General features: G+C 45.1%; 2 protein-coding genes across 5 annotated transcripts in view; one reads left to right on the top strand and one right to left on the bottom strand.

Moving 5' to 3' along the window:
- Window positions 1-20,596, bottom strand: part of LOC121459145 (inositol polyphosphate 1-phosphatase-like) — a 31,269-nt gene extending 10,673 nt beyond the window's left edge. The window contains exons 1-2 of one of the 4 annotated variants that reach the window (XM_041668678.1): window positions 20,248-20,596; window positions 1,352-1,596 (exon numbers count right to left, since the gene is read on the bottom strand). In XM_041668678.1, coding sequence (XP_041524612.1) covers window positions 1,352-1,555 — 204 coding nt within the window. In that variant the 5' untranslated portion in view covers window positions 1,556-1,596; window positions 20,248-20,596. Of the gene's footprint in view, window positions 1-1,351; window positions 1,597-6,551; window positions 6,589-9,027; window positions 9,154-20,247 lie in introns of those variants that run through there. The other 3 variants (XM_041668680.1, XM_041668679.1, XM_041668677.1) reach the window with 3 other exon arrangements.
- Window positions 20,597-22,037: 1,441 nt separating this feature from the next.
- On the top strand, window positions 22,038-22,865 carry LOC121458964 (40S ribosomal protein S4, X isoform-like). The gene has a single exon (XM_041668408.1). The coding sequence runs from the start codon at window positions 22,056-22,058 to the stop codon at window positions 22,845-22,847; it is 792 nt and encodes a 263-aa protein (XP_041524342.1). The 5' UTR covers window positions 22,038-22,055; the 3' UTR covers window positions 22,848-22,865.
- Window positions 22,866-27,156: the final 4,291 nt, after the last annotated feature.

Genomic DNA, 27,156 nt, shown 5'->3' with positions numbered 1-27,156 from the left:
AAAACAGAACCGGGCCTACAACCGGGCTGGCCATCTGCCAGTTCCCCCACACCTGTTTCCAGAGCTGTCTAGAGGAATGCAGGCAGAAGGGGTCTGAAATAAAAATATCTAAAGCAGCTCAGGTGGAAAGTATTTGTTTCATAAATTCCAGCAGTTGTTCATGAATAATTGCCTGGACTTGCTCTAATGCTGAAGGGGGGGGTCACATATTAACCCATAAAAGTAATGTTGATACGTATCCAATCCGGTTGCTCAACCGGCCCTTGTGTATAACTGTCTCCATCAGTAACAACAACAACAACAAAAAAAAAACTTCCTTCATTGAGCTTGCCAGAGCCAGGTAGAAAAGGGCATGAAGACGAAACAGTCTGTGGAGATTTTATATAACTTAGGTACTCTCTTCTCACGCCCATGGTCAAGATTTTACTTCATTCTAAAATGATCCTCAAATTTAAAAAAAATCATTAAAAATATGAAAGTAGTTTTTTTTTAAAAAAATTTTTTCTATCATAAAGCTCCATTCTTTTAAATTAGAAAAAAAAAAGAGGTGGGGAAGGGATGATATGAAAGCCAACGGGAACCCTAGTGGCCACACACTCAGAACCATTTCCTACGTTCAAGAGCTGTCACGCTGTGCTGTGTAATTTCGGATCACTTATCCAAGCTCCCTGTGACACCTGGATCACAGTGGAATAATAGTTCTTTGTACAAAACTGTCGCCGGGTTCACCAGCGAGAATTCGCGAAGCCAGAGACACATTTCCATGCGTCTGCTGGCATCACTGTTAGGATACTAGGACATTAGCTTCGCCTGGCCACTTCCACACTGAGAACCACAGTCACTGGCTGTCATGACCATATTTTTATAGGAGGATCAAGGGAGATTTTTACCCAATCCCAAGCCCGTAACCAAGGCCAACGTTACACAAATAGTGAAGGGACTAAGGAGTCAAAGCAAGTGAGACAGGTCGTGCAAACCCGCAAAGAGACGCCAGCAATCCCCAGCCGCAAGGAGAGTCTAACACTGGGCTTCGGAGGGACCTTAATTGTGTCCTGTCGCAGAGAACAGGAATTATTTATTAACAAGGAGCTCATCAATAAACCAAAGAGTCGACTCTATGAACTCATGTTAGAATTCTGAGTCCCCTCCATTTGTTCGCTTTTCGATCCTTCATTGATTTCCCGCAAAGACCATTTTCGTAATAGTGTAATGAAAAATAAGGGAAGACCAGAAGATGCTCGTTTGGCTCGGGGATATCCTGAGGATCAGTAAAAGACCCGCTGTTTTACTCAGAGAGAAGCAGAGTGGCAGAGGCAAGCGGCTCACAGCCACCTTGGCCCTGACCTCTCACCTTATTCTCCATGTTCTGCTTTACGACTTCCTGCACCAGCACGTCGGCCAGGGTCTTGAAGTCCGCCGCGAACTTCTTGTTCTTCTCCGCATCTTTCTTCTCCTGCACGAGCAGCTGGAAGAGGGCCTCCTGCTGCCGGCACGCCCGGGCGATGTTAGCAGCCTTCTCGGAGACACGGAGCAGCTCCCGGAGAATGTCTGACATTTCTAAAGGTTCCCCCGCCCTCTGGCTCCTCTGGCTCTTGGCTGGAAAAGCGCAAGAATGTGAAAGAGAAAGCGGTCAGAATCAGGGTGCCTCTCCCACTAATGCCCCACTTGGCAGCCACCTGTCAGCAGGGTTGAGCTGCCAGTGGACACCACATTTTCAGTGGGCTGACTATTGAAACTTAGTTCTCAAATCTTGTAAAAAAACAATTACATTCTCAAAAACAAAACAAAAACTATTACCCAAAGAACTGAATATTCAGGGAAAGAAAAAAAAACCTTTGAATAAGAGTCTATATTGCAAAGCCCTAGCAAGACGGAAGTACCAGGGCGTCGGAGGAAAGCCAGATTCTTCTAAGGACCCTAATCATAACACAGCCGTATCATGAAGATTAACACAGCACTCTCTGTGACAAGGACGAGGGTGACAGACAGTCACATTGCCACCTCCACGTGGTAAGCGGCAGAGCCCGCAGAGCTGCAAGCACTGTGCCCTGAGGCCACTCTTGGGTATGAAGCATCTCACGGGCAACTAGGGTAAAAAATGTTCCAGAGGCAAATGCCATTCTCCACCAAGTAGCAGCCATTGCACCTTGCCAGGACCAGAGAGCTCTGGATTCTCAGATTCATGTGGCATGCATAAATCTTTTTCTTCCTCTCCTCTCCCCCTCCTCCCCTCCTCTCCCCTCCCCTCCCCTTCCCTCCCCTCTCCTCTCCTCCCCTCCCTGCTCCCTCTCTGAAGCCTTGACTGCCCTGTAACTCTTCTCTGTAGCCCAGGCTAGACTTGAATTTAGAGCTCGCTCTGCCTCTGCCTCCCAAGGGCTGGGATTAGAAGCGTGCACCGCCACACCCAGCGGCGGAAGTCTTTCTACTGGGCCTCCCTGGACAGGCTTCCAATTAGCAATGGGACTCTTGTTCAAAGTGTGAACCGTTCTGCTTCCCTTCAGAGAGAACAGCCAGCCGTGAGGATTATCTGCCCTGCGCTGCGGTTCCGGAATGAAGCGTAGGGGGTTGAGTAACTTCTAAAGGGTTGCACAAGGCTGAGAGGCGGGGCTCAGGATCCCTTGCACACAACACTAGGTTTCTTCATCGTCTCAACTGTTTCCTCTATTAAAAGAAGCTTGAGGCTGGGAACCCACTCAGCCGAGAGATGCTGACGCAGGGGTGTGGCGAGCTGTTATAGCTACATTGTCTAAATCTGTTTTCCTTATGGCCCACTGCCTGAGGAAATACTTCCTCAACAGAAAGGAAGGAAAAGTGGGTAGAACAAGGAGATATCCCCCTCGTTCTTCTTTATCCCTGGTCGTCATCTCTGGAGGTCAGCAAGGGGACAGATGCTAACTCTGACGCTGGGCCCGGAAACACACAGGTTCCCAAGGAGCCGCTGGCATAATTGTACCAGTTCCCCCTCCACCTCTCTCATCAGTCGGTACTCTAAATCTTAGCTTAATCTGTAGTAAGAAAGTAAGAATTAAAATATTTTCGTACAAGGTAGACTAAAATTATTTAAAGAAAGGAAGACTTTGGGACGACATTTTTTTTTCTGAGGCAGGTTCGGTTATCACGCTGTCCAGGCTGCGTTACACTCGCTCTGTACCTGAGTGTTGATGCTCCAGCCTCCCCTTCCCATCTATGATGGCAGGTATGCACTAGTTTCTAGTCTACTTTCTATTGCTGGAATAATTGCCATGGCTAAACCAACTTGGAGAGGAAAGGGCGTATTTGGATTATACTTCCGGTCATAATCCATCCCTTGAGGACATTCAAGGCAGTAACTGAAGCAGGACCTATCGATGAGTGGTGTTTCATAACCTGTTCCTTGGCATCTGCCCAGCTAAGTTTTTCATAAAGCCTAGGACAGCACCACCCATGACAGGCTATGCCCTAGGTCAATTAGCAATGGAGAAAACGCCCCACAGACATGCCCATAGTCCAATCTGACAGAGGCAGCTCTTTAGCTGAGGTTCCCTCTTTCTAGACACACCAAATGGACAATAAAAACTAACCAGGGCCACCACATCTGGCCTAAAGATAATCTTTTTTTAATTAATTAATTAAATTTTTTTTTTTTATTTTTGAGACAGGGTTTCTCTGTAGTTTTTGGTGCCTGTCCTGGAACTAGCTCTTGTAGACCAGGCTGGCCTCGAACTCACAGAGATCCACCTGCCTCTGCCTCCCGAGTGCTGGGATTAAAGGTGTGCGCCACCACCGCCCGGCAAGATAATCTTGTGATATGAGCTTATGTACGCCAGGGAAGTTTCAAGGGTATATGGGTGAGGGTGTATGCACATGGGTGTGCATGAAGGTACAAGTGCCTGGAGGGTCGTGAACACATGGGTTTGCATGCGTGTGTAGATCCGGGCTTGCTATCTCGCGTCTTTCTTAAACACTTCCCCACGTCATATCTGAGACAGGGTATCTCATTTAACCTGAAATCTACAGGTTGATGAGACTGACTGGCCAGCCAGCAAGCCCCAGGGATTTACCTGCTTCTGTTTCCAAGTGCTGAGATCAGGAGGCATGTGGTCATCTGTTTCATATGTGGGCTGAGGAGCAAACTCAAGTCTTGAAATTTAAGGAGTCTTGTCATTGTAATGAAGTTTTTTGTTTTAGATTTTTAAAGGGGGGGTGTTGCATGTGTATGTGTCTGTGGTACATGCATGTGCAGTTGCATGTATGTGTGCACACATGAGAAAAATCAAAGGTCAACTTTGGGTGTGTTCAATTGCTCTGTACCTTGCTCTTTGAGTAGGGTCTCCCACTGAATCTTGAGCTCTGTTGCCGTGTGTGTCTGGCTGACCCTGAGTTCCAGGAATTCGCCTGTCCCTGCTGCTCACCCCAACCCCCCCAGCTAGGGTTACAGGTGTGCACTGTCGTCACCATGCTCAGCTTTCTGGGTCCTGAGAATCAAAACGCAGGTCCTTGCGGTTGTGTGACTTTCAGATATTTGAGACAGGTCTTGCGAACCTGACCATGCTGAACCTTCAACTGGATATATAGTTCAGCCTAACCTTGAACTTCTTCTGATCTCTTTTCACCTCAGACTTCCAAGTAGCTGGGGTTACAAGCCCAGCTAATAAATGGCATTTAAAAAAAAAAACAACTAAAATTGAATCTATAAGAATTCTAGGGCTCCTTGGAATGGTTCAAGCAAAATGTGGTAATAATAAAACTTTCGAGATCTATGGGATAACACAGTTAGAAGGCAAGCAACCACAACTTTGTAGAAGTCCTATATTCTAAGACTCAATCCTGCTAGAAGGTTCACTTTACTTTGATGTGGCCGAGTACATCAATAGAAGTAGCAACCCTACTAGAACTCAGAAATAATTTATAGCATCTAATATAAAAAATACTCACCACAAGTGATTTTATAAAACAGTACAAGCAGAGAGATGCATACATATCGTTACTATAACTCATGAGCCACCAGAGTATAAATCCAGGGACCACCACTATTATTAGCAAATAGTCTGCATTACTCTAAGAGCAAGGAGTCAACAAAGCAACAGTATCTGGGTTCTTTCTTATTTAGAAGCAACATGGGGGATGTAAAGCTCACTTTGAACTTGAGCAAGATACGTATCAACTGTTTATCACATTCAGTGGCTTCAAAAATTAATGTTTTATCTGAAAAGAAAAGACTACTCCGGTTCCACTGCTCTGCACCATTGCCTCTGGAGACCTGGAATTCCTCCATTCCACTCCTGGCTTATTCTAGTAGCAGCCCTTTTCCCTACCTGAGCAGATGTTTCTTAGCAGGTACAGGAACTTGGCCAAAAGGGGAAAACTTTCAGCTCTGAACTTGTGGCCGGTGATGACCGGGGTACGGGCTCTAGAAACTCATAGCGCTGCATGTGGGTTTTCAGGTCCTGAGGCGTCCTACGTCAATCTCAGCCTCTTTTTCTTCTGACCCAACACACCGCTCGCTCGTCCCATTTTGTCAGGCTCCACATGGTTCTGGGTTCCTTGGCCAGGGTCAGTGGAGACTTTCCCCAGATAGCCCAACCATCACAGTACTTCTCCAGCTCATTCCCTCTCTCTGGAGTCCCCGGTCGCAAACAAACCACCTCCTACAGCATGGATACCGAACTGTCTACGTTTCTGGCAGCTTTGCAAGTTTGTACGCCTTGTTTCTGGGAGACAGAGGCAGCTAAGCCCAGGGTGTTGAGGCCATCTGGGACAACACAGAAAGCCCTTTGTCTCAACGAACAACTTTTTATTTGGCTGGCGGACCTACTATACTTTCTGGTGGGAAATCTCATTTCTTCCCCCAAACTCCAATTGCCTGCCTTTATAAGCTCCACCCTTATCTCGCTCCACCCTTATCTCTGCCCATTTATCTTAGCTCATTCAGGCAGGTAAGAAAACAGCCAGGGCATATCACCCTTAATTGGAACCCTTGACGCAAGTCATTTCTGAAAAGAATAGGGGTGACATCAGCAAACAATCTCTCCAGTTTTCTATGGGAATTATCTTTCAAATTACCTTAGAAAGCTAATTGAATTTATACAACCATTAATTGCCTCACTGCTCTCTTTGGGGATGGTTGGCACCTGACGGTGAGAATCTTAATGAAGCCTTATAGGAAAGATGATTCATGCTCAGGGCTAGGCAGAGCTTGTTCTAAGTAGTGATTGTTTTTATTTGTAGGTCTCTGTGTGTGTGTGTGCGTGCGTGTGCACGCTCGGTGCTCCTTGAACTCAGTTTGGTCATATGTCACTATTTAATTGACAGCCGTTTTCCCTCCACTCTCAGAAAAACCCTTTTCTCATAAGCAAGTGAGCAAAGCCTGTGCTCACACGCATTGTAAGGCACGCCCTAGGTACTTGTTCACTGTCCAGCGATGTCCCTCTTAACCAAACGCATGACGCTGGCGATGGGGCTAGACAGGGGCCTCGATCGTGACGGGTACCCAGTTCTTCTTGTATTCATTTGCTCTTTAAGACTGGACAGCCTCCCGGTCAGAGACTGGCAACTCGTCAGTGTGTCCTCACCTGGCCTCTTGGTGGTGGCCATGTAACTCAGGCATGTCTCCCTCTTCTTAAGGATTCAGTCAGACTGGATTAAGACACACCCATGTTTTGGGCTGTGTTTTTACTTTTTTGGCTCTTTTGGAGGGCCTGCCAACCAGCTCTGAAATAAATCACATGGAGGCTTATTCTTACTTATGGATGCCTGACCTGAGCTTGGTTTGTCTCTAGCCAAGTTTTTCTTAAATTATCTTGTCTCTCTTTTGCCTCTGGGCTTTTACCTTTCTACATTTCTGTATTTCTTTCTTCTTATTCCATGGCTTGCTGTGGTGTGGTGATATTTCATTTGTATTTTAATAAATAAAGCTTGCCTGAAGATCAGAATACAAAACAGCCTCCTAGTCGGCCATCCAGGCCAGGTAGTGAGTGCACACATCTTTAATCCCAGAAGCCATACTAGTTAGCCATAGAGGCCCAGGTGCTGGTGGTGCACACCTTTAATCCCAGCACTAGAGAGGAATATAAGGTGTGACGAGACAGGAACTCACTCTTTCAGTCTGGAGATTTCATAGAGGTAAGAACTCTCTAGTGGCTTGGCTGCTTTGGTTTTCTGATCTTTAGGTTGAACCCCAATATCTGTCTCTGGGTTTTTATTATTCATGCTGCACTGGGTGGCTAGGTAGTTGACCCCTGAAGTCCCCCTTCTTCTCTCACTCCCAGATCTTCTCCTTTGAGATTTATTCTCTCTGCCTGCCAACCCTGCCTCTCCTTTTGCCTGCCTAGCTATTGGCTGTTCAGCTCTTTATTAGACCAATCAGGTGTTTTAGACAGGCACAGCAACACAGCTTCGCAGAGTTAAACAAATACAATGCATCTTTTCTTTCGTTTCTGCATTTAGGACACGATAGGGAAATGGTTGTGTGTGTTCAGCCCATACACATTTTGTCAACTATTTCCCACTCATGTTTGGTTGAACCCAGGCAGGAGGGTGGGTCAATGCATGGGACATCACAGTCATGGTCTGAGGGACGGGGGTCAAGGCTTCAATGCCGTCATGCCAGAGGAATGCAATCCTTACCTCCTCTCCAGAGAGAGGCCAGCACAATCCCCTCCCTTTGTCCTCCGTCTTCTGGCCAAATAGTAAAAGTGGGATAGGTTGTCCTTCTTGTGTGGTCAAGAAGTTTACTTCTATGAGACGGATGTTCCAGGTAGCTGATACTCTAGCAGCCAGCCTGGTGGGGACACGGTGAGCGTGGAAGCAGCTTCTTGGCAGCCTTGGTTTGTAATGAGCCACCAAGCCACTTTTCAGCAAAACAGACTTCGTTCCTCATCATCTCAGACTAAACCATGCATATATAATATACACACGTCTATCTATCTGTCTGTCTGTCTGTCTATCTATCTATGTATCCATCCTTCTATATGTGTGTGTGTATATATATATATATATATATCCATCTATCTTATTATCCTATCTATCTATACATACATATAAAGACAGACAGACATAAAACTGTGTCCTGATATCAGAGACTAGAGTCTCTGGCTTTGGGGAGCTTTTCAAATCTAATTGGAAAAATACTAAAAAAAAAATGAAGTAGGACAATGAAAAAATAACACAGCAAACCAACAACAACAAAAAAAATTACGCAGGGGATGTGAGGGGGAGGCCATGGTTCATTCTTTGAAGTGCTTACCACACCACTGCAAGGACCTGAGTTTTGATTCTCAGGACTCAGAAAGCTGAGCATGGTGACGGCAGTGCACACACCTGTAACCCTAGCTTGGGGGGTTGGGGTGGGCAGCAGCGACAGGTGAACTCAAGGTCACTGCAACAGAGCTTAAGATTCAGTGAGAGACCCTGCTCAAAGACTGAGCAACCAAACACACCCAAAGTTGACCTTCGGTTTTCTCATGTGTGCACACATACATCCACCTGCACACACACACACACACACACACACACACACACACACACACACACACGCAACACTCCCCTGAAAAACCCCAAACAAAAAAACCTCATTACAACAGGACTCATTAAATTTCTACCTATTCTCTTGTCTATGTGGGAGAGCAAGCCAGATCTAGCAGTAGACGGGCCTCTGGTCCCAGCAGTCAGGAGGAAGGAATAGAATGGGGAGGGGACAGTGTTCAAGGTGAGTTCAAGGCCTGGGCTATGTAAAACCCTGTCTGAAAAGAAAACCCAAACAGAAGTCTAAAATCAGCTCTGGGGCTAGGGCTATAGCTCAGATGGAGCGCCCTTGCCTAGCACGCGTGAGCTCTGAGTTTGACTCACAGGATGAAAAGAAAAACAATACATTCCGAATGGTTTACAGGTATTTTAAGAGGCAATGAGCAGTATAATATGAAAGGCACAGACCTTGCAATCAAACTGACCTAGATTCTACCCGTAGTTCAGCTGCGTGCTGAACGACTCAGGAAACCTGCTCAGCCTCTCTGAGCCTCTCCTCATCTGCAACTGGGGGCTAAAGCTTACCTTCCCTTGATGTCTGAAGTTCAAACGAGGTGTCCCGAAAGGCTCCAGTACCGAGTCTGCACACAGGAGCTAATAAACGGCAGCTCTGACTACAGAATAGGACCTCAAAGACACCCCAGTCATCCGTCCTTCTCTGAGAAAGTCTGAGGCCAGCAAGTTATGTGGGTCACTGAAACCTTTGCTGAAAATTTAGCAGTTCATTAAATCCCAAAGCCTGGGAACTATTTGTAACGCTGTGAACAACCCAGAAAAAGTCCCTTTATGTAGGCCAGATCTGATTGCTTCAGTTTCTGGGCGTATGGGTGGAAACTCTGGCTCCTGGAAGCTGTGCCATGACTCTGGCCTCACGTCAGACTGTCTGAAGGTGGCTCGGAGAGACACTTTTCTACGAAGGGGGTGTTTTGTCAGGAGACTCAGGCTTCTAAGGCCCAGGCCCGTTTTTTTCTGAGATGTGCAGCCGCCCTCCTGGTCACCTGACCCAGAGGAATGAGCAGGCAGCTTTACCAGAGACTTGCGATCCTGCGTTTACTGGAAGCTAAAATGTCTTCCTGGTTGAACTTCCTGCCATCTAGCCATCCAAGACGTCTCAGGAGCCAGCATTACGGAATGGGATTGCCTGCACTAGGACCTGGGTGACCATTGTCCCTATGTTACAGGCCCTCAGTCTTACCTTTCAGTCACTGAGTTCTGACTTCTTGCCCACTGTCTCTGTGCTCTGGGAACACGACACATTTCTGGGAGCTGTTCGTCCTGGCTCACCTGCTTCCCTCTGGGTTTTTACCACTCTTTTTCAAGGGCAATAAACTTGAGTAAGTACCTCATAAAAGATATCCAAACTCCTGACCACAAATGGTCAATAAACAGGTGAGAAAGTTTACCTTGCAGGTACTTAGGAAAATACAACTTCAAATCTCAACAGGATATCACTACGAGCCCAAGGGAACTGCTTCCATAAAAAAGACCAACATGTCTGCATCTGGATGAAGACACAGAGCAATCATCTTTTACATAGTGGAGGCCTGGACAAAGCTGGTGCCACTGCCTGAAAAACCACTGTGTGGTTGGTAGAATGTTCACTTTCTGCAACAGAAATGGTGATCCATGGTCGGGCAGTTTCCCTTGTTCACATATCCCAAATGATGTATGCGCACAGGCATCAAAATACGTCTTCAAGAGTGTGTGCATACATCATCCTTCCAGTGAGCTAACGCTGGCAGGAAGGCAAGTAACCATCCATAGTAAAATGAAGTCAACTCTAGCACATTTGCACAACAGTGGAGATGAATAATTGCAAGAGGACACAATACAGAAATAGCTCACGAAAACATTCTGTCATCAAAGAAGGCAGTAAATTGTATATGGATTTAATTCATTCCAACATCCAAGTATGTGCCTGCATGTGTGTGAGTGTGTGCGTGCGTGCATGCATGCATGTGTGCAGATGTGTGCAAGTTTGTGTGTGTGCCTGTGTGTGCACATGTGTGTATGAATGTGAGTGTGTAGGTGTGTGTAAGCGTGTGTGTGCATGCACGCATGCATGTGTGCAGATGTGTGCCAGTGTGTGTGTGTGCCTGTGTGTGCGCGCACGTGTGTGTATGCGTATGTGTGTATTTAACACATGGATGGAAAGAAAAAAGCCTCCAGCAGAGCCATTTCTGGATCCTTCAGCTCCGGTTCCTGGGCTGAGGGAGAACAGGAGAGAGCTATACGGCTAACCTGGGTCCCTAACACACTAAGCATTTGTTAATTAATCTGTGTTCTGTTTGGCAAGAGATTGAAAACATATCTGATTTCTTATAACTCTTGGAGCATACTCAGAGGGGTTCAACACACGCTGACGGATGAATTTCCCCTTGGCATCATAATCATAGAATCCACCCTTGTCTTGATACTTATTTTTAACAGATGTTTCAAGATACGGAAGAGAGCAATACAGAATTCCAAATGTAACATTTACCCTTAAAAGCAAAAAGACTGAAAAAGAGAATATGTATAATATGATTGATCTAAAAAGCTCAAAGCACTAAACAATATGTGCAGCTCCTTAAAATCACAGAGAAACCCTGTCTCAAAAAACCAAAAAAAAAAAGTCATAGAAATATCTAAACAGCCGGGTGGTGGTGGCACATGCCTTTAATCCCAGCACTTGGGAGGCAGAGGCAGGCGGATCTCTGTGTGTTCGAGACCAGCCTGGTCTACAAGAGCTAGTTCCAGGACAGGCTCCAAAACCACAGAGAAACCCTGTCTCAAAAAAAAAAAAAAAAAAAAAGAAAGAAATATCTAAACAGAGTACTCTTGCATTTCTGGTGATCTTTAACCATAAGCTGGTTAATATTTATCTTCCTGGTCTCCTTATTTTTATTTCCCCATTTTTCTGTTAATGAAGCTTATAATCGCTCATGTTTTTAAAAGAGGCTCGTAATCATTCCCAGAACAAACCGGGGTTGTGCACAAGTCCTGTAAATTCTGAGGAGCTGAGTAGGGGTGAGCTCTGAAATCGGGCAGTTCAAACCCTCATTGGAAAGGCTGCTAACAGGGCTGGGGAGATGGTCGGGAGAGATGGTTTGGCAGGTAAGAGCAGTGGCTGCTCTTCTAGAGAATCTGGTTTTAATCCGCAGCCCCCACTCGGCTCACAAATGTCTGTAACACGAGTTCCATGGGCTCTGACATTCTCACGTGGCCTCCCTGGGCACCAGACACGCACTGGTACATATATACACACGAAGGCAAATATTCATACACATACAAAAATTTAAAAACATGTAAGCTGCTAATAATGAAAAACCAGGGCATCCCCCCCCCCTTTTTTTTTAAACCAAGTTACGTTTTGGTCATTTTAATTTCCTCCTTTGGTATTAGTGTCATCCTCCTTTACACCAACGGGAAGCCTACCACTGTTACAGTGTAAAAGCACCCATTTAAATACCAACTGATAAAGTTACGTGAATTAATTTAAATTTAGATAATTAATTGAGGAGATCTAAAATATTTAGTCGTTTAAGGTTAAAACCCACTTTGCCTTTTTACTCACTAGGTTCTCCTGCCATTTGGTCTGGTCATGCTGGGAATCTACCAGCCACAGGTATGTTCTGTAGTGATAAATTACTTGTGTTTTAATAAATAAAGTTGGCCTGAAGATCAGAGTGCAAAGCAGCAACACTAGTCAGACATAGAGGCCTGGAAGTGGTGGCACACACCTTTTATCCCAGCAGCCACACTAGTTAGCCACAGAGGCCAGGTGGTGGTGCACGCCTTTGATCCCAGCACTAGAGAGGAATATAAGACAGGAGGACAAGGGTCTCAAGCTCAGTCTCAGTCTGAGGATGCCTAGAGGCAGGATTGCCATTTCAGTTTCAGTTAGGGGTAAGAGTCAATGGGTGGCCACTTTGGTTTTCTGGTCTTCAGCTTGAACCCCAATATCTGTCTCTGGGTTTTAATCATTTGTACTATATCTGGAGCCCAACATTTGGAATACAAATTCATGAAAGAAAAACCATTTGCCTGTGGCTTTACAGCCACTGGTACAGGTCAGAGGTACACGTGGCTGGAGTCACCACCCTACCGGCTAGGTTTTTCTTTCTTCTCTCCTGGTTGGCTTTCCCTGAGCCCCCTTCTTGGGCTGTTGCCAAACCACATAGCTGCCTTGAAATCCAGTAAAGCTTTTATTGTTCTACGTAGCAACAATAAATCTCACATCTTCAACAACATAGTGGGAAATTTGCTGAGAAAATTGGAAACCTTAAGGGAAGAATTAGTTAAAAGAGTTTTTTTTCTCACATTCAAAAATGGGAAACATTATTACAGTGGAAGGAGTGTTAGATCTCTGTAGGAAAATACACTGGACAATTTGAAAATGGAACAGTTAAATGAGAAGATAACTAATTTAGATAGGATTTATACAATGTCAGTTGTAAATATTATCATCATTTTGATCACTAAGAAAGTTGGTTACTCTGAGTGCTAAGACACAGGCCTTAGAAAAACTTAATAAAACAGATCACAGAGATATTCAAATTCAGGCAGAGGAATTTAATGGAGTATCAATTTCAACACTTCATTAAAAGGTTGGAGAGGAACAGCCTAAGGTTTTCAAACAGAAATTATCAAACGGCAGAGGCTCTGTCACAGATAACTGGACTCCTGTGCCACTGTCAGATTTAAGGAGATTCAATGAAGCAATAGTCTCATATGGCATGCATTCACTTTTTGTGAAGAAAATGTTAAACTTGTGGTCAGTTTGTAATAGTATTATCCCTAACGACTAGATAGAGTTGGTTAAAGCTGTTTTAAAGCCTGGTCACAATGACAACGAAGAGCCTGGTTCAGGGAAGACACTAAGATGATTGAACAACAAAGTAAAACCAGAGGTATGGAAATCTCCCAGGATCAACTTTTGGAGAAGGAGATTATGCTAATGTACAAATGTAATTCCTATATGATGGTCACATCCTGGCTTTATGCTGTGCAGCAGCTTTGAATGGTTGGAACAGAATTGAAGAAGGAGAGAAGATTGAATCATTTATTAAAGTCATACAGGGTCCAAAAGAAACCTTCATGGATTTCTTACAAAGATTGACATCAGCAGCAAGTAGAATGGTACCAAATTCAGAAGCTGGACAAATAATAATTGAACGTCTGGATTTTGAAGATGCTACTTCTCAATGCAAAAGGGTAATTAGGCCATTAGAGACAAGATCAGCACCCTTGGAAGATTGGATCTGAGATACAATTAACACTGAACTTCATAACCATAATGAAGTACGAATAGGAGAGGTGATTTACAGAGGTTTGAGAAAAAAATTGAAATGTCAAGTATTATAATTGTGGCAAACAAGGACACTTTAAAAGGTTTGTAAACATTCCTAGAAACAAGGTTTATTCTAAGCATAATTCAAACAAAATGCCACCCCATTATGGATTATGCAGAAGGTGTGGAAAACACAGGCATTGGACTAATGAATGTAGATCAACCAGAGACATTCAAGGCAATCCTTTGCCATTGGGTAACTCCAGACCTCTCACAGACCCCTATGCCAAATCCGGGTCAATCATTTCTTGCCATCATAGAGGAAATTCCTTCCCAGAACAATTAAAGAAACCAAGACCTATTATAAGAAATCGTACTGCTTTGGATGATAGAACAGCTATAGAAGAGAGAACAAAAAAAAAAAATCAGGAGACACCATAAAGCAAGTACTTTGGCAAGCTTCCATGAATAAACAAAGACCAAAATTAAAAATAGGAAAAAATTACGTTATCATTGAAGGTCTGGTAGACCCAGGTGCAGATGTAACAATAATCTCACCAGAATCTTGACATCCAAATTGGCCTCTTCGGGAGGTAAATGTTCAGTTTTTAGGGATTGAAACTTTATCTCAGGTAAAGCAGAGTGCAAGATCAGTTGAACGTATAGGGCTGGAAGGACAGAGAGGAAAATTAGAGCCATAGATTGCTAGCATAGCAATGAATTTGTGGGAACGTGATTTGTTGTAGCAATGCAATACTCACATTAACATTTCCCCAATCTTAGAAACAACCTATAGATTAATATATGCTTCTGGGGAAAATATTACAATACATCTTAAAGAACAGGTTGAACAGGAAGAGAACGCAACAGTTGCTAATCTTCCAAAGGCACCAACAGTTCTACCTTTAAAATGGTTGACAGACAACCCTGTATGGGTTGCACAATGGCCTTTAACAACAGAGAAAATGAAGGCTTTGGAACAGCTGGTACAGGAGCAATTAAATGCTCAGCATATTGAAGACTCAACCAGCCCTTGGAATTCTCTCGTATTTGTTCTTTTTGTTTTGTTTTGTTTTTTTCTCGTATTTGTTATTAAAAAGAACTCTGGAAAAAATGGAGATTTAAGAGCTGCTTATAAGGTAACTCAGCCAATGAATTCTCTACAGGCTGGAATTCTTTGCCTTCCCTATTACCTAAAGGATGGCCTCTTATAGTTATTGATTTTAAAAATTGATTCTTCACTATATCTTTACAAAAAATGCAGAGAAAATTTTGCCTTCACAATACCAACTTATAACAATTCTCAGCCTGCTAAAAGATATCAATAGGAGGTTCTCTCACAGGAAATGTTAAATAGCCCCACCCTGTGCCAATAGTTTGTATGGCAGTCATTGGAAATTATGCATAAGCAATTTCCTGAATCTATAATTTACCATTTCCTGGATGACAGTTTATTATCTGATTCTAATGTAGATACTTTAGAAAGAATTTTGAAGAAGTAAAGAAAAGTTTGCCTTGTTGGGGAATACAAATTGCTCCTGAAATTCAAAGAAGAGATTCTTTTAACTATTTAGGCTATAAAATAGGTTTACAAAACATGAGGCCCCAAAAGGTGCAAAATAGGAGGTTGTAGACTCTTAATGGCTTCCAAAGATTGCTAGGAGATATTTCCAATCTATGGCCCACTATTGGGATAAAACTTGATGAACCGATTAGTTTAAACAAAATCTTAGATGGTGACAAGGACTTAAATAGTTCCAGGAAATTATCAGCCAAAGCTGAGAGAGAATTGGCTTTGATAGAAGAGAAATTGCAGAAGGCACACGTGGATCCAATGTTTAATTGCATTGTGGTCACATTCTCCTACAGCATTCTCCTACAGGATTTTAATGCAGAGGGAAGATATTATCTTTGAATTGATCTTTTATTGCATAAACCAAGTAAAAAAATAAAAAATTTATGTGTAAAAGGTCTCTGAGTTAATTCTAAAAGGAAAATTGAGATTTCATTAATTAGCAGGAATAGACCCGGCAGAAAGTATAGTACCTTTTAAGAATGATGAAATTGACACATTATGGAAAGAAAGTGAACCTTGGTAAAGAGCTTGTAGTAATTTTTTGGGAGAGATTAACAACAACTATCCCCAAAAGCAAGAGAATTCAACTTATAAAGAGAACTAGTTGGATCCTTCCCCACATTATAGGGGACACACCAATAACTGATATAAATAATTAGGAAAGACAGATTAAAAATCAGAAAACTTAAGTGAATCAATGCCCTTATGGTTCTGTCCAAAAGTCACAATTATATGCTATGGTATGTTAAAGAACCTCTCAACAGAGTTACTGATTCACAATATGCAGAAAGAGTTGTAACCACGGAATTTATACCAGATGATACAGAATTGACTATTATTTATCCAGTTACAAGAAATAATCAGAAATACGAATCACTCCATATACATAACACACATCATGGGTCTGCCAGGTCTTGTAGCACAAGACAGTGCAGAAATCAATCATTGGTTGGAAATATGCTGAAGGTCTCAGAATTTCAGTTAAAAAAAAAAAAACCACACTGGTGTAGGAGTTCCTTCTGTTTGTGTGTTGCTTTCATTGGTTAATGACTAAAGAAATTACCTTGGCCTAGTTGATAGGGTGGAAATTAGGTAGGCGGGGAAAACAGAACTGAATGCTGGGAGGAAGAAGGGCAGAGTCAGAGAAGCCATGGATCCTCCGCCAGAGATGGACACGGGTTAGAATCTCCGGTAAACCACTGGTATGTGATGATACACAGATTAATGGAGGTGGGTTAAACTAATATGTAAGAGTTAGCCAATAAGAAGTTAGAGCTAGGGCTGAGAGAGGGCTCAGAGGTTAAGAGCACTGATTGTTCTTCCGGAGGACCTGAGTTCTATTCCCAGCAACCACAGGGTGGCTCACAACCATCTGTAGTGAGATCTGGTGCCCTCTTCTGGCCTGCAGGGATACATGCAGGTAGATGCTGTATAGTTAATAAATCTTTACAAAAAGAAAAATAGGCTGAATTTATACCAGATGATACAGAATTGACTATTATTTATTCAGTTACAAGAAATAATCAGAAATATGAATCACTCCATATACATAACACACATCATGTGTTAGTGGTCGACTAGACCACTTGTTGAAAGTTAAAAAAAAAAAAAAGGAGTTAGAGCAAATGGCCAAGCAGTGTTTTAATTAATACAATTTCTGTGTGGTTATTTCAGGTGTAAGCTAGCCGGGTGGCTGGGACAAACAAGCAGCCCCTCTCCCTTGCAACAACACACCATGTCAACAGCAGAAGTTTAAAAACAGACTTTTCCATCACGTGGCAACAAACTAAGGAAATTATAAGAAAATGTCCTACTTGTTCTTTATGTAATCAAACACCACTACCTGCAGGAAGTAACTCAAAGGAATGAAATCTTGCAGATGGATGTGTTCCATTTTGTAGAATTTGGAAAACTAGACTATGTACACCCCTGATCCCTATTCAGGTTTTCAATAGGAAAAACTTTTTTTTTAAATATTTATTTATTTATTATGTATTCAATATTCTGTCTGTGTGTATGCTGCAGGCCAGAAGAGGGCACCAAACCCCATTACAGATGATTGTGAGCCACCATGTGGTTGCTGGGAATTGAACTCAGGACCTTTGGAAGAGCAGGCAATGCTCTTAACCTCTGAGCCATCTCTCCAGCCCGAAAAACTTTTTTAATATGAAAAGACTTGATTAGCATTACATACATCATAATGGATATGGAGTTGCAAAAAATATGTTTAAGAACATACACTTGCAACAATATGTATTTGGTCAGCAGAAGAATTAGATGCACTGATTTCTTAAATGAGTAACATCGTTACGTAGATAAAACCTCAACTTTTATTAATGAACATTTTACACGGAAGACTTCTGAACGACCACACAGCTACCCACCTTTGCAACAATGAATTCATTCTCACTTGCAGATTTCAAGACTGCGTATTTTTTGGTATTGTTCATCCTTTCAAAAATTTGTCGTTGTTTTCTACTTTAAATTTATTTTTGAAATGATGACTTAGAAGTACTATGTTGTGAACTGAGGATGCAGCTCAGTCGGTGAAGTGCTCGCCAGACATGCCTGGGGCCCTAGGATCCATTTTCAGTATTAATAACCTGGTGTGGAGGCATATTCCTATAACACCAGCACTGCGGAGGTGGAAACAGGAAATCAAGGCTCTCCTCTACCTCAGAGAGATTGAGACCAGGCTGAGATACATCAGACCCTGTCTACCTTACTAACTAAACATTAGAATGGAGTTACCAAGTTGCATCCGAGTATCATTTCGTGCATGTGGTATATGTTTATGCGCACGTATGCATAGCATGATCCAATATTTGTAGATGCGGGTGTGTGTGTGTGCCTGTGGAAGCCCACAGTTGGACCTGGAGGTCCCCTTAGATCTTTCCAGTTCGCTGTAACAGTATCTCTCACTGAATCTGAAGCTTGCTCAGGCTGCTCTAGCTAGCCAGATTGTCCTGAGAATTCACCTCAAAGTACTGGAAGACGGCTATGCCTGCCTTTTGTATGAGTCCCGGGGTTATGCAGGGCTTTATGCGATAAACCCTTCACCCTACACACACACACACACACACACACACACACACCTTCTGCTATTATTGCCATTCCCTTACCTGCCCCCTAGCTCGGGTCATGCTAACTAAAAGGCATGCGTAGGGAACATGACTCCACGCTAATTGTGAGAAACAGAAAGCAAAACTTTTATTTCCAAATTACCCCGGGCAAAAAGCACGAACACTGAGTCCTGCTGACCTCGTTAGGTCACAGGCTGCATTTTAACAAGGATATTTACAAGGGCTCCTACCTGGAGAAAGTTCTCGTGTGTGCCATTTTTGCCTTTAAAGCCGAAGGTGTTTGCTTTTAATTGATTACATGTTTAACTTTTGAGCAGTTTCGGGGGTGACTTGAAATAGAATAAGACTTTTTTTTTCTAATTATTATTCAGGGTCGAAATAAAAGAGGAAATGTCTTTATAATGATTCACCCCGATTGCTTGTATTTTGTTGGCTTTTTTTGTTTCTAAAAAGAAATAAGCATTTTTTTCTCTCCCAGTGTGGTTTTACTCCAAGTATAGCTATAACTTAAATCAGTGATAATGAATTTCATACTACAGAGCTTGAATCTAGGCTACGGTTACCACACAAGCGGTGGCTGAGTTCAAAACTTGCCAAGAGGAGGTATTTATTCTATTCAAAACAGGTAGCTTTATTCATTTCGTATGACTTACGTCATGACTAGGAATTAACTTCAAAAGTAGCATGAAAGCCCTTAAAAATTAAGTTAATAAAGCAGAAAACGGGTAGGAGGCAGAGGCAGGCAGATCTCTGTGAGTTCGAGACCAGCCTGGTCTACAAGAGCTAGTTCCAGGACAGGCTCCAAAACCACTGAGAAACCCTGTCTCGAAAAACCAAAAAAAAAAAAAAAAAAAAAAAAACAAACAGAAAACGGGTTGAGCAGGGGTTAAAATGGGCTTTCCTGTTGTCTGCATTTTCCCTTATACTTTCATAGGCCTGGCTGAGGTCATTCAGTTAGTTCATCAGCCAAGAGTAGGGGTCTGTTTTCTGCCTTAGATTGTTAGGAGCGGACCCAAGCCTTACCAACTTATCGAAATTGGAAATTAAGGGCAAAGAGCCAAAAAAACGTTCCATTTCCCTCAAGTGGCCTGTCCGCAGGGCCTCAAGCCGCCGTGCTTTTTAAGCGAACACCCTCACCCAGTGGGCAAACTTCCACGCGTTCAGTGGTAGTTTTGAGGATGGAAATCTCCAAAGGACATGTTGTGCTCGCTCACGCGTTTCCCCTGGATTTTCTTCCTCACGTCTGACGGTCCGTGTGATTTCACCAAAGCCAGGTTACAGGTTTAGGTGACACCCGCCCATGCAGTCCACACCTGCTGCCTTAGGCATGTCTCACTCAACCAGACTTCAAAGTGTAGAAAGAATTACAAGGAAGGGACGGAGATTTGTCTAAATATAGTCCCGGTCTGTTTACTTTACATTCAAGAAGGGGTTTCTCGAGGCAGCCAACACAGACCCCTGCCAACGAGCATCTCTCAAACTGCTCCCTGGCTTCTTGGCAGCTACGCCATCAACCCGTGGGACCTGGGCCTCTGCTTTCGACCATCCTCAGGTCAGTCCATTCAACCTAGAGCCTAGTAGCAGAACCGAAAGGAACCAAGCAGGGGAAGAAAGTTGCTTGCTACTCATCTTCCCGCGCCGATCTCTTGCAGGCTGCTCCTGCAGAGCTAGGGGGGCTGCGGGACCGTCCCGGCTGGCGACTCGGGCTCTGTCCCCGTGGGCACGGCCAGGCCGGGGCGGCCTCGCTGCAGTGGCCCGGGACCTCGCAGGCCCAGCCTCGGAGGCCAGCAGCCTTCGGCCGGAGACCGACTCACCTGCCCTCCGCGGAGGCGATGGAGCGCGCGCCGCTCGCGGGGACCCAGATGCGCGGAGGAGGAGACGCTGGCGCGGGGACACCGGGGAGGGGTGGTGCAAGCAGGAAAGAGGATTACCTAAGCGGGGATGCGGAGCCCAGAAGGAGGCTGCAGACTTTCCCTCTGAAACGGAAGAGGCGGAGGAGGGGCGAGCGAGGAGGAGGAGGGGAGTGCCAACGCCAGGAGGTAGTCGCGCGGGGACCCGGCGCCGGCGTCCTGGGGCGGGCGCAGCCGGAGGGCGAGCGGCCTGGAGGACCGCGGAGGTCACCGCTGCGAAGCCGGGGAGGTGCCCTGCCTCTCTTGGCTGCGAGTCGGGCAGCCCAGTTGCTGCCAGGTCCCCGCCCCTTCTCTTTCCCCGGGCTGGTGGCGTGGAAAGGCACGGTGACGCCTGTGACTTCTGGGGCGGGTAAGGGCATCCCACGCCTGCTGGAGTCTGGCGTCCCCGACGTCACAAGCACAGTGAATTACATGGGTGGGCCAGGAAGCTCAGGGTCGTCTCATCCACTGTTCAAGGCGTGCGTGGTTTCTTCCGAACCCACCCACAGACTTTGGAGAATATTCTTCCCCCTTCATTCATGAGGACTCCGGTATTGTGGGTTTGGGTTTGACGAACCGGTTGGAAGCTGTGGCGCTGGACTTCCTGCTAGCGATGTTCGAGTCCCCTGTTCTAATAGAGATGTCTAAGTTTGCTGCATGTTCCTTTAGTCAAAGCAGTGTCTTCTGGGCATATGCCTTCTATTAGCTGGCCAAGAGCCGGCCAGGCAGGAAGACGACCTTGGATAGGGAACTTGTCTCCCACTGCATCTCTTTAAACTGGTACTCTGTGTGCCCTAAAGATAGCTGGGAATGGTAGGTGGAAATGGATGGTCTGTATGGGTGATGGACAGCAAGGGTGGGGCTTTTAAAAGGGCAACATAAAACTTTGGGTTCAAAGGCGCTCAGAGTCTCTGAGAGTGCAGTGGGCCTTCTAAGGCGGCGCTCTATAGCCTTTTTTACTTTATACAAGTTGGGCAGGACAGCACCGCAAAGCCCCGAAGAAACCTGGGGAAGAGGCAGCCCTCCCAGGAGGCAGCTGGAGCTGGACCATCTTCCACAGTTCTAGGGAGCAGGTTTTCTCGTGGACCTTCCCCGACACCGCCATTCATCTGTATCACTCAGACGGCAAAATCTCCAACAACTAGGAGCCGCTAGAACGGGAGCCTGGGGCAGCACTGTGAAAAAACACAGCCTGTGGTTTAAAATGGTCATCTCTCCAGGGTAACTAACTCAGCTGGCTCCTGTAGGGCGCACCCATTCCCAGCTTTCATTCCTTCCCAGCAGGCTGGGTGGATTCAGCCTTCTCTCTCAGATCATCTTTTTATTTTATTTTTACTTTCTCACATAGAGTCTCACTTTATAACCCCTGCCGGCCTCAAATTTGTGATCCTCCTGCTTCTGCCTTCTAGGTGTTGGGAGTACCCAGATGTGTGCCGCCCGGCCTAGATTCTCGGGGTGTCCTTTAGATCTATTCTCCTAAGTCCCTCCTTGCTGTTACTACTGCTATTAATTATGAAATCAGATCTATGACAGCAAAACCAATATATATATATGTATATATATATGTATATATATGTATATATATTAATTTTGTATTGGGGAGGGAGTAGAGTAGGAACCATGCATCCAGCCCACTTTACTGCTGTTGCGGGGACCACCATGCAACAACATCCCAGTGAGCCTATTGCTTGCTTAGAAGCCTTCATTAGGCTCTTTCCGTTCCCAGCGCAGCCATGGCTCGTGGTCCCAAGAAACATCTGAAGCGTGTAGCAGCTCCAAAGCATTGGATGCTGGATAAACTAACCGGCGTGTTTGCGCCTCGTCCGTCCACTGGCCCTCACAAGCTGAGGGAATGTCTGCCTCTGATCACTTTCCTGAGGAACAGGCTTAAGTATGCCCTGACTGGCGATGAAGTGAAGAAGATCTGCATGCAGCGCTTCATTAAGATTGATGGCAAAGTCAGGACCGATATAACCTACCCTGCTGGGTTTATGGATGTCATCAGCATTGACAAGACTGGAGAGAACTTCCGTCTGATCTATGACACCAAGGGTCGCTTTGCTGTTCATCGTATTACACCTGAGGAGGCCAAGTACAAGTTGTGCAAAGTGAGAAAGATCTTTGTGGGCACAAAAGGAATCCCACATCTGGTGACCCATGATGCTCGCACTATTCGCTACCCTGATCCCCTCATCAAGGTGAATGACACCATTCAGATTGATTTGGATACGGGCAAGATAACCGACTTCATCAAGTTTGACACTGGTAACCTGTGTATGGTGACTGGGGGTGCTAACTTGGGAAGAATTGGTGTGATCACCAACAGAGAGAGACATCCCAGCTCTTTTGATGTGGTCCATGTGAAAGATGCCAATGGCAACAGCTTTGCCACCCGGCTTTCCAACATTTTTGTTATTGGCAAGGGCAACAAACCATGGATTTCTCTTCCCCGAGGAAAAGGAATCCGCCTCACAATTGCTGAAGAGAGAGACAAGAGGCTAGCGGCCAAACAAAGCAGTGGGTGAACCGGTCTCTAAGAGACATGCTGGAGACGTATTTGTACTCTTGCTAACAAGCCTTTCTAGGCAACGTGCTAGATTAAACAGCAAGATGAAAAAAAAAAAAAAGAAGCCTTCATTAGCTTCTGATCTCTGGCAATGCTAGGTGCAAGTTCCCGGTGACCAAGTGTAGTAATAAGAGCGGCGGGGCTGCATCCCCAGCACCCTGGCAGCCTGGCTAGCTTATGCCCCGAAATAACAACACACAAACTGTATTCATTCAAACACTGCTTGGCCCTTTAGCTCTAGCCCTTACTGGCTAATTCTGATATCCCGATCAACCCAGCTCTAATAATCTGTGAGCACCGGTCTTACCGGGAAGATTCTAGCCTAGTCCATCCTGGGTCGGAGCTTCATGGCGTGTGTCTGCCTGGGAGCTGGGAGCATGGCGTCTCTCTGAGGCGTCTGCTAGTCTGAGCTCACTTCCTCTTCCTCCCAGCATTCTGTTCTGTTTACTCCACCCACCTATGTTCTAAGCTATGGGCCCAAGCAGTTTGTTTATTACTTAACCAATGAAATCAACAGATTGATATATGACACTCCCACATCAACCAAGGTCCATTGTCCCCTCTTATCTGTCAACTTTGCCACTCACATTTATTGACCCTTACACCAAACCCGGTTTAGATGTCAGTCCGTAAACATTTATAATTCCAGGTAAGCCATAACTGTCTGAGAAAGATACCAGGACGATGAATGTTCATGGCTGTAGCAATTAAGCCGTACAGGGGTTAATTTCGCTCGAGTATGTAGTCTTCCGTGAGGCTATTTGAAGCCGGGAACCTAGCTCCAGTGCTCACTGTGGTACCCACTTATCATTTTAATCCCTCTCTCAGACTGTTAGGATGTCAATGAAAAGCGTTGCCCTTGGACAAGTTCACACATCTGGACCTTTCATCCCCAGCTTGTGGTGGCTCTTTTGACGCATCACAGGCATCACAGAACCACTGTGGGGAGAGGTCTCTCTAGAAGAAGCCAGTGACCATGGAGTGAGCGCCCGACGTTACAGCCTGGCCAGTTTCCAGTCTCTCTGCCTCTCTGGGGATATGTTTTTGTGGTTGATTTGTTTGTTTTTCTTTTCGTTGGTCCTGTCTGTCTGTCTGTCTGTCTGTCTTGCTTTCTGTGGAAGAAGCTGAAGTTGTAGCCCAGAGGAGCCTTTAAGTGCTGTGTGCAGAGCTTAAGAGGCCACTGTTTCACTAGAAAGATGGACCAGAAACTTCTCCGGGAGGTTTCAGAGCGGGGAGGGGAAGAGGGCTCTAGGTGAGGGAACTGGCCAGGCCAGTTGTGTTAGATTCTCTCACGAAGACTCTTGACCATCTTTCCTGCAAGCCTACACAGAGCTTAATTCAAATATAACGCATGATTGATGCTGTGGAGGCAATCTCAAGCAGCCAAGCAGCCTAGGATCTGTTCTTGCTGCTTCTATCTAGATTTGCAGTGAGAACCCGGAGCAGAAAGCAGAGCGGAATGGTGTGGAAAACACGCATTGGGGCCAGGAAAGGAGGGGGAGTAACTATAGAGTAGTGGACAAAGTCACTGCTGGCAATGCTGTTGGCCTGTAAAGAGAACAGCCCGACCTGAAGAGTATGTTCCAGCTTTCCGTTCAATAGGAGGGTTCCTTCGGTACAAGACCGCCCACTCTGAAGGCTCCTAGGCAGCCTACGCCAACTCAGCCAGCTAGGGAGCTGTTTGATTAAGTTCAGCCATATTGGTACTCAGAGCCTGCCCCAGCAAAGACGAAAGGGAGCCAGGCTGCACCTTGAATTGGCAGCAGAATTTACTATTGATTTTGCAAGCGTGCAAAATTCCAGAGTTAGAGTACCGTGGAAGCTCATACCAAGGTTCTAGATAGCCACCGGAGGACTGGATTACTACGGAGTGGAACCAGGCCCCATGCATGGAACAATATCTCAGTGGGTAATTCAGCAAGCTTTGAAGGTGAAGCCTAAGTTGCAATAGGTTTAAGGATGCTACAGAGCTAGAACTTGAGATATTTGCCAAGGAATACCACAGCCAGAGACTGGAGTTGGCCCAAGAAAGATCACATGTGGTACAGGCAACAGCGATATAGGGAAGGGCTAGCCAAGTCCATTGGAGCCTAGACAGTATCACCAAACACAAGGCTGCAGGGTTTGCGGAGAGGGGCTTGGTTTTGCCTTGGTTCAGTCCTTCCTTGCTATGGTCCATCACCCTTTTCAGGACAGAAATTTTTGTTCTATGTCATTGTATTTTGATTTTGTTTTGTTTTGTTTTTTGTTTTTTTGTTTTTTGATACAGGGTTTCTCTGTGGTTTTGGAGCCTGTCCTGGAACTAGCTCTTGTAGACCAGGCTGGTCTCGAACTCACAGAGATCCGCCTGCCTCTGCCTCCCGAGTGCTGGGATTAAAGGCGTGCGCCACCACTGCCCGGCTGTCATTGTATTTTGAAAGTGGGTAACTTGATTTATTTGTTTGTTTGTTTATTTATTAATTTTTGTGCTCATAGAGATTGCCTGCAGTCTTAGACTGTGGGCTTTCAGCTTTTGAACGGTATACAACAACATGGGCTCAGGCTGGCGCTGCAGTTGAGAGCTTACGCTGCTCTTGCAAGGGACTTGGGTTTACCCACCACACTCATGGTTGCCCCACCACCGCCTGCAGCTCCAGCTCCAAGGGATGGAAGGTACCCTGACCTCCACAGCACCGACACTCACGTACGTACACCCCTCATGTAGACAAATATTTTGGGGAAAAAAAATTATCTGTCACTGCAAACTAGCATCAAACTGGCCAGTTGTCACGCAGGCCAACATAGTGTGCCTGTCCCTGGACAACTGGAAGTGATGTGGGCTGTGGTTTGCCCGGTCCATGTTGCAGGATTTGACACCTGTGTGTCTTCTGCTGGGCAGATGTAAAGGTAACTATGTCATAGGAGGCTTGGTAGTGAACAACAATTGCACGACACTCACAGCCTGGACCGAGTTTAAGTTGACATCATCACAAGAGCCCACTCACCGTGTGGTACGATGTTCCTCTTGTGCCGCCTTTAAACTGCTAAGGAACGTAAATCAGTCTTACAAAAGAATGACTGTCATGAAAGTCAAATTCAGCCGGGCGGTGGTGGCGCACGCCTTTAATCCCAGCACTCGGGAGGCAGAGGCAGGTGGATCTCTGTGAGTTCGAGACCAGCCTGGTCTACAAGAGCTAGTTCCAGGACAGGCTCCAAAACCACAGAGAAACCCTGTCTCGAAAAACCAAAAAAAAAAAAAAAAAAAAAAAAGAAATGAAAGTCAAATTCATCTGCTCTATTAATAGAGCAACGTTTAGCGAGCACCCTTTAACATTTGTGGTCGACTGTGTTAAACTGAAGTCTTAAAAGGCAGTGTCATTCAGCTGTACAGACTAGAGGGGATCAAATGAGGTATTTCAGCTAAGGGTTAAGAGGTCAAAGCAGAGGATGGACAAGTCATGATAGATGTGCTTAGGGTCACATTCTTATACTTGGAAATATGTCTTTTTCTTTCCCAGGCCTTTGGTACATGTATCGACCTGGTGGTGTGGGAATTACAGTCTTCCACATGCCTGTCCACAGCACGGGTGTTCACTGAGTTCCCTCACGTCAGTACAGCAAAGACCAAACGTTATGGGATATATTTTAAGATGGGTTTCACTTGTTTGTGCTGTGGAACATTTGTTTAATGATGCAAAGATGTATTGCATTCTTTTAGCTGCATTTGTTGAACTCTGTGAAGCCCCCTGATTGGTCTAATAAAGAGCTGAATGGCCAATAGCAAGACAGGAGAGAGGGGCTGGCAGACAGAGAGAATAAACAGAAGGATACAAAGAACAGAAGGAGAGGACTGCAGGGGCCAGTCCCCCCAGCCACACAGCCAGCCCACAGAGTAAGAGTGAAAAGTCAGATTACAGAAATAAGAAAACGGAAAAGCCCAGAGGCAAAAGGTAGATGGGATAATTTAAGAAAAGCTTCCTAGCCACAAGCCAAGCTAAGGCTAGGCATGCATAAGTAGTAATAAACCTCTGTGTGACTTATTTGGGAGCTGGGGGACAACCGCCTAAAAGCCAAAAGAGTGAAAAGAATAAACAACCAAGTACATAGACTTCGAAGTCTATGCACCCTAGGATTCCAGTTCTGCCCTGACTCAAAGGAACTGCAGGCTGGAACCCGAGAGTGGAAATCCTGGGAAGTCGCCTGGGATGTCTTTCCCTGTGTGCCATCTGAACGTCCCCTTTGCAATGTCTGGCCCGGCTTCTGATGAGGAGAGGAGGGGCCACCTTTCC

Source organism: Microtus oregoni, unplaced genomic scaffold, assembly GCF_018167655.1.
Source record: "Microtus oregoni isolate MIOR12 unplaced genomic scaffold, Mior012 000018F_ref0000195, whole genome shotgun sequence".
Taxonomy (NCBI): Eukaryota; Metazoa; Chordata; class Mammalia; order Rodentia; family Cricetidae; genus Microtus; species Microtus oregoni.
The sequence above is the reverse complement of the archived record's forward strand: the minus strand, read 5'-3'. Positions and strand labels throughout refer to the sequence as shown.